The 7,801-nt window shown below is 41.0% G+C and overlaps 1 protein-coding gene across 1 annotated transcript; it reads right to left on the bottom strand.

Moving 5' to 3' along the window:
- Positions 1 to 265: 265 nt before the first annotated feature.
- Positions 266 to 7,566, bottom strand: LOC147175253 (intestinal mucin-like protein). Its single transcript, XM_086074584.1, has 19 exons — positions 6,426 to 7,566; positions 6,172 to 6,332; positions 5,814 to 5,988; positions 5,473 to 5,720; positions 4,638 to 4,821; positions 4,345 to 4,555; positions 3,597 to 3,772; positions 3,416 to 3,485; positions 3,126 to 3,226; positions 3,009 to 3,040; positions 2,748 to 2,925; positions 2,560 to 2,664; positions 2,424 to 2,464; positions 2,223 to 2,345; positions 1,759 to 1,857; positions 990 to 1,118; positions 872 to 911; positions 673 to 796; positions 266 to 572 (listed from the first exon to the last, which is right to left on the bottom strand). The coding sequence occupies exons 2-19, from the start codon at positions 6,313 to 6,315 to the stop codon at positions 362 to 364; spliced, it is 2,391 nt and encodes a 796-aa protein (XP_085930710.1). The 5' UTR covers positions 6,316 to 6,332; positions 6,426 to 7,566; the 3' UTR covers positions 266 to 361.
- Positions 7,567 to 7,801: the final 235 nt, after the last annotated feature.

The following is a 7,801-nucleotide window of genomic DNA, read 5'->3' as shown; positions in this document are numbered from 1 at the left end:
ACCTTCTCATTCAATACATTAGTTTTATTTTCATGACTATGTGCATTGTAGATTCTTACTGAAGGCATCAAAACTATGACAACTATGACAACTAGATTAAGTGCAATTTCTGCAGAAATTGTGTGAGAATGCCGAAAGATGAATGCTAATACCTGAATGCTAAGTCTAACTTTTGGCCTGTACTGTATGTTTGAATGTGACGGGTTCATTCTGATTCACTGTAAGTAAGTGTGAAACACAAAAGCAAGAAGACACTGAGGAGACATAAGATGCTGTACTTTTATTTGATTTTGAATGCTGATAACTACACAAGTGTACTCATTTGACAAATTGAGTGTTTGGCCAAAGTTTGACCTGGAGATTACAAAAGGGTAAAACTTCTCCTCCTTCGAGCTGGGGCTGCTGCCGTTTTGGAGCAGTCGCTGTGTTCGCATCTACACTCGTCCACGTGGATGTAAGTGTAGGGAATAACGTCTCCATTCAGACACAGCAAGTCAATGGTGCGATTGCTCGATCGCACCCCCTTACAAATGGAGCAGGTAGGCTGCAGGGTGTACGACGACTCTGAGTATCTGAAGGAGAAAAGAGAATGTGAGATCAATAAATATTGAAATATTATATATTATTGATTTCTTCAGTTCCCGGACTGGTTTGTGTGTGTAAAGAGCTTACTTGGTGTAAGTGTTGCAATATCCTTCACAATATGGAAAGTCTACCTCCTCGGCAGACTGGCAGTTCTGATGCATGATTTGCACTTTCTTAGGCACCGGCTTGCAAGCCTTCTCCTGCTCCACACCTTTTCAAAGGAAAAGAACAATTAAATTCCTTTTATTGACTTCAGGCAGAAAGGTAGGATGTCACGAGCACTCACAAACTTGACAACAGCCATCTGCTGCAGTTTGAATAGAGCCCTACAGGAACAAACGGAAATACAGCATGAAGCAGTTTTTAATTTGTGAATTGTTTTCCAATCGATCGCTGAAACTTACGGGTTGGCAGTTGCTTTGCTGGAATAGCGGACACACAATTCGCGTGCTGATGGCTGTAAAAGTCTCACCGCTCCTCAGGCATTTGTAATGCTCACATTTATCGTCCGGTGGTGACCACGTATCACCTGGCTGGAGACATGATCTTCACTGTTACTTTTAACTACGCACCATGAATATGTATTGCTTGTTTGCAATTGCTTAGAGTTAAGTCCAGTGATTTCCAACCTTTATTGAGCCATGTCATATCATTTTACAAATCTCTCTATTTTGTATGAATGGCAACAGATGGATACAAAGGTTACTTGTACCTTCTGACATCTAGTGGAAAATAATGTTCTGCCTGCCATTATACGTTGCTGGCATAGATGGATGAACCCAAATTATTTTCAGTAAATAATAATTGTCTGACTAATTTGTGAAACTCGATCATTTCCCGAGGCATTCCTAACAAAAAACTAATTTGCCGCAACAATATGTTAGATTAGGGCTCTTAGAAACCATTTTGGACAGATTATACCTTCTTCCGCATATTAAAGGAAAAAGGCTCCACAGCTGTGTACTCGATCGATCTTTCTGGCATCCAGTAAATAGTTCAACTGAGAATATGCAGTCTTCTGGTCATTACTGTTAGTATAATATCGCAAGATTTAAGGATAAAAGAACCACGCAGGGGTTCACTTAGAACCTTTCAAATAGTTGGGAATCACTGGTTTAGACTCGGTGGCTGTCTTTTGAGTCAAGTCAAAACATTTGAAGTCATCGTACTCACCCTGAGCATCTGCTCACTACCACTAGCGTTGAAGATGCAGTGTGTCTGTACACACCTTCCACAGCATTCATTTGTGCTGGGTTCCGCATATCTATGACCCTGGAAAAACGGATGTGATGACGACATTGATAATTGACATTGTCAATAATTCAACTGTTTTTTGCCACACTTCAATTTAATGTACATTGTGCCACTTTCTTCTGGTATGCATGGAGACCAACACAACTTCTCAGTGAGAAAGTAATATTAGTTGTTCATGTTCAAATATCTATTGCTTAAAGACTACAAAACAGATGCTAATCATTAGCACGTCTATGGTGTTTTGCATTGTGCGTTAGCATTAAGCTGGCAAATTTTTATACGCACTTCTTAGTTTTTCTTTCTTCAAAATAACTCGTCAGTCGGGCCACTCATATCTCACTGCATATAAAGAACACATTTGTACTGTATTTATGTATACATACCTGTTCACATAGTTGCTGACATTGCAGAACCTCACAATTTATTTGTAGTAAACCAGTTTTTGGGTCCACAAGATTGGTACAGACACACTCCTGACATGGAACCACGGGAACCGACTCACCAGGCTAGAAAATAAAGTGTTCATAATTGTGTGTACGTTGCCTTTAATCTACTGAATGCATCAAATATATGAAATAAAGTACCTGATATTCAGCGTTTTTGTTGACACAAACATTTTTCGGCTCTAGAATGGAGTAAGAGACATGCCGAGGCACACCATATGAATAGGTTAGGCCTATTAGTATTCATACAAGTTCAACCATAAACTGAAAAACTCACCGCACGTATGTTCTGGACAGCATTTCCCTTCCGGCACACTGACAACTACAGTAAATCCAATTGGACACACCACGTCGATGTGTGGACACGTGTTGCTTTGACATCCTGCGATGACATGGCAATAATAAATACCTGAGACCACCTGCATCTTCGTGACTATAAAGATGAAAATCGATTGCGCATCTTACGACAAGCTAGGAGAGAGCAGCATGGGTCGGCTGGGTTGGTCTGGTTGATGATGACGAAACCTGGAGCAGTGCAGTTAACAACAGGCGATGGTGGGCAAACCTTAGGTTGGCATGTTATGGTCTTGATGGCCTCCTCACAGATGCAGTTTTGGCAGTTGTACTCAAACCTTTCATTAAACTGATGGAATAAACCACAGCAGTGACTTATTGAAATTGACCTTTGGGGCAACAATGGCCCAAACATTTCTGGATTTGACTCACCTCGCGAGGAATACCCTCAGGATCAATGCACCCTGTTGGAATATTAGCAATCCCATTAGATTTTATTTAGAATTAGTGATAGAGGTGTGCTCATTAATAGGGAGAGGATAAGCTCACCGCACTTATCAACACATATGTCCGACTCTTTGTTGAAGAGCTTCATTCCATCAGGACAAAAGCAGCCTTCCGTTATGTAATCCAGCCTTCGGTTATTGGGACTGTGAAGGTCAAATCATCAACAAACAACAAATATATTTGAAACGTGGTCTATTCAGTGACGCAATGTTGAAGCTGCTGAAAGATGTCAGGCCTGACTTGGAGTGAGTCACAAGAAGGAGTCATGTCATATCTCTCTCCGAGAGCAGTTTACAAGATAGAGATCAATACAGCTTTTAATTGCAACATACCTGTCTTCACACGTTGGCTGCTCTGCAGGACCACATGGTTTGTAGACTTTGTCGGGTGGGCAATCAATTTCTGTATGCGAAGAAACAAACTTTCCTTGTTGGATGATATTTCTTGAACAATAAAACACACCAAGCTGGACAATATGATTCTGATTGTACTGAAACACAATGGGCTATTTACCGCAGTGTGTGGTATGATTCCTCCAGTACAAACAAACTCCAGCCTGAGCACAAGCGTCAGCATACATGTGCAAGCTTATGCATTCTACTGCAGGGTTGGACACATGGCAGTTGTCAAAAACACATCCTTGATAGTAATCGTCAGGGTTGACAAAGGGGTGGCACTCTTCGAAGACACTGTGGAAGAAAAACCCAAGTTGAAACTGAATGGCAAACAAAAATGCTGGCAAATGACAAGTCAATGTTACGACCCTTGTGGGATATCTGTACAAAATTTTGACATTTTATGATTAAATATTAATATTATCATAGATAAAGCCTATTAAAAAAATCACTTAGGGAGCTGAGATTTGACCGATTGTCCAAACATCTTCAAAATGGCTCTAACCATCCTTTTTTAATTATTATTGTCATTAATATACGTGGGAGACAAATATTTAGTGCGTAAGGGGTATTTGTACAAAAATTGGACCCATTGACTCCCATTATAAATCCTAATTTTGCATGTTTTTTGATGCACTGTACACCTGATGTGTTATAGTGCATTTCCCATGATTGCCCAATTTTATATATAAATACATAAAAACTACATGTGTATGGATAGGTCTGATGCCACTGAACATTTTGAGTGGTCAAAAGTAAAAAATAATAATCATAAATGACTTAGTTATCACACATACAAAGTGTGTCAAAATTTTGGACAAAATACCCCATATGGGGTAAAAGTGTTTTCATGCCCAAGAATCTACCTGCTCAAGAGAAGATCACATTCAGAGTCTGGCCTGCATGGAGTTAGTGTGGGTGGAGGTAGAGGTTCGTCGGTCGGCATCACAGATGGTATCTGGCAGTTTGGTTGGTAAATGTCTTTGGCAGGCCAGAAGTCGGCCATTGCACTGCAGCTCTGGACTATCTGGCCTCCGGGCAGCATGCAGTCATCTGCCTGGTTGTTGTTGCATTGACCTGGTAGCAGTCACAACAAAATAATATTGACATACCTCACAGTAATGATGTACAAATGTAGCAACTGGAATGGAAGACTTACCACACTGGCCCTGTGTGTTGCTGTCAAAATGCTTATGGGGCAGGTTGACAGTGAAGTGACTTAATCCAAATGTAATGATCACTTCTAAGGGCAGAATCTCGACAACCAAGTCAATGCCAGAATTGAAGATCTTAATGCTTTGTTGTAAATAGGGAAGACCCACTCGCTTTTCATCTTTGAAGGCCTAAAAGACAAAAATGTCATTATAAAAAGATCAGTGGCAAACATGAGGAGTTTAGGGTCAATTTGGAACTTGACAATGCCTCATCTCTAATTAACTAATTCACTGCCATTGACGGCTATAGACAAAATTCATTTGAACTATTTCTTTTAGTTTCACATTTTTCCACTTTTGTTAACGAGTATGAAAACCTAGAATTTTTTTATTGTACGTTTAGAACAGATATAACATTTTTGATTAATCATGAGTTAACTATTGAAGTCATGCGATTAATTACGATTTAACAATTTAATCGTCTGACGCCCCTAATTTTTTAATAATATTTTCTTTTTTGATTATTTAATTAATTTAACTCAAGATGAATCACAAATTGTATATCTGTTCTATATGTACAATAAAAAAAAAATTCTAGGTTTTCAATACTCTTGTTAACAAAAGCGGAAAAAAATGTGAAACTATTAGAAAAAGTTCAAATTAATTTTTTGACGTCTATAGCCGTCAATGGCAGTGAATGAGTTAATAGGACCATCTTACACTTCAAATCATTAAGAAGCCTCTCTGTCAAATTAAAAATAGTATGTGGTGTTGATTTACAAAATAGTACATTGTCATTTACACATTTTAAAAAAATGTGACATGTGACAATTACATTACCTCCAGTTCTGACGTCCCAACAAGGTTTTGGCTCTTGAGTACAAATACGTCTGATTTGTACGATATAATTAATGACCGCGGGCATGAAACATGTTGATTGGCATCACAGTAGACGTTGTCAACATAAATCTTTAAGTTGTGCTTTGGCGTAATCTCCTCCATTAAGACATATGTACAATTTCCTTGATAGGTGTAGTAGAGGCCATCAAATGTGATGTAATGCGGATCTCCCCAGCCTTTGCATTCACCTGAAAAGAACAAATGATAGAAAATAATAATGAAAACTCAAGTCAGCAAACACAATAAGTCAATATAGAGTTAGTCATAAATCAGTGACTTACAGTCACAAGCTTGATGTTGGCAGCAGTAGTTCTCATCATAAACAAGAACAGGATCCTTTCCATTGGCGCAAGTGATGTTCTTTAAGGGTGGACATTCGTATGGAATAATTTCAATTATATTGTTCTCGATGCATCTTGCCATAGTGCAGTTACACAACACGAAGGTCTCGTTTTGCTGGGGGGAAAAAAGAATGTTTAAAAACATTTATTCAGTTGTGCTACGCTTGTCTAAGGTAAAATTATATATAGAGTATAGGGGTCAGAAGAGTCACAACTCCTTTCACTGACTTGCATGTCAGGGCATCACTATACATCAGGATAAAGGCTTAATAGATTCTAGATGAATGAAAGTTCTTACAACGACATCCCATTCAGGGCACCAGGGAACAGAGGGGGTGGGTTTTGGCAAGGGCGTGGTCCAGCAAGGCTCAGTTTTGTTATGAATCTCACAAATATCAGAACAAATCATTGTGAGACAAACTCCCGATCCAATGTGTTCCATGTCCAAAATTATTTCGCCTGAAAGTATGGGAAAATAAAGTTGAACAAACAACGAAACCTATAAAGAAATGGCAAAATGTACAGAACATTTGGACAAATTAACTTATTTACCTGGGCTGTACTGCTTGCCATTTATTACACAGAAACATTGTGTGGTGGAGCCTGGAGTAGTAGTGATGGTGCTTGGTCCTTCACTTGTGGTGCTTGGGCCTGCGGTTGTGGTTGTAGATTTTGTTGTAGTTGTGGGACCTTCAGTTGTGGTAGTGGGCCCTGCGGTTGTGGTTGTAGATTCAGTTGTGGTAGTTGGACCTTCAGTTGTGGTGCTTGGGCCTGCGGTTGTGGTTGTAGATTTAGTTGTAGATGTCGGCCCTTCAGTTGTGGTGCTTGGGCCTGCGGTTGTGGTTGTAGATTCAGTTGTGGTAGTTGGACCTTCAGTTGTGGTGGTGGGCCCTGCGGTTGTAGTTGTAGATTTTGTTGTAGTTGTAGGACCTTCAGTTGTGGTAGTGGGCCCTGCGGTTGTGGTTGAAGATTTAGTTGTTGTAGTTGGGCCTTCAGTTGGGGTGGTAGGCCCTGAGGTTGAGGTTGTAGATTTAGTTGTAGTAGTTGGACCTTCAGTTGTGGTGCTGGGTCCTGCGGGTGAGGTTGTGGATTTTGTTGTAGTTGTTGGACCTTCAGTTGAGGTCGTGGGCCCTGCGGGTGATGTTGTGGATTTTGTTGTACTTGTGGGACCTTCAGTTGTGGTAGTGGGCCCTGCGGTTGTGGTTGTAGATTCAGTTGTGGTAGTTGGACCTTCAGTTGTGGTGCTTGGGCCTGCGGTTGTGGTTGTAGATTTAGTTGTAGATGTCGGCCCTTCAGTTGTGGTGCTTGGGCCTGCGGTTGTGGTTGTAGATTCAGTTGTGGTAGTTGGACCTTCAGTTGTGGTGCTTGGGCCTGCGGTTGTAGTTGTAGATTTTGTTGTAGTTGTAGGACCTTCAGTTGTGGTAGTGGGCCCTGCGGTTGTGGTTGAAGATTTAGTTGTTGTAGTTGGGCCTTCAGTTGGGGTGGTAGGCCCTGAGGTTGAGGTTGTAGATTTAGTTGTAGTAGTTGGACCTTCAGTTGTGGTGCTGGGTCCTGCGGGTGAGGTTGTGGATTTTGTTGTAGTTGTTGGACCTTCAGTTGAGGTCGTGGGCCCTGCGGTTGTGGTTGTAGATTTAGTTGTAGATGTCGGCCCTTCAGTTGTGGTGCTTGGGCCTGCGGTTGTGGTTGTAGATTTAGTTGTGGTAGTTGGTCCTTTAGTTGTGGTGCTGGGTCCTGCGGGTGAAGTTGTGGATTTTGTTGTACTTGTAGGACCTTCAGTTGTGGTAGTGGGCCCTGCGGTTGTGGTTGTAGATTCAGTTGTGGTAGTTGGACCTTCAGTTGTGGTGCTTGGGCCTGCGGTTGTGGTTGTAGATTTAGTTGTAGATGTCGGCCCTTCAGTTGTGGTGCTTGGGCCTGCGGTTGTGGTTGTA

This window comes from Leptonotus elevatus, chromosome 4 (genome assembly GCF_054856555.1).
Source record: "Leptonotus elevatus isolate MCC_2025b chromosome 4, RoL_Lele_1.0, whole genome shotgun sequence".
Lineage (NCBI taxonomy): Eukaryota > Metazoa > Chordata > Actinopteri > Syngnathiformes > Syngnathidae > Leptonotus > Leptonotus elevatus.
Note: the sequence above shows the minus strand (reverse complement) of the source record. Positions and strands in the feature narration are given on the sequence as shown.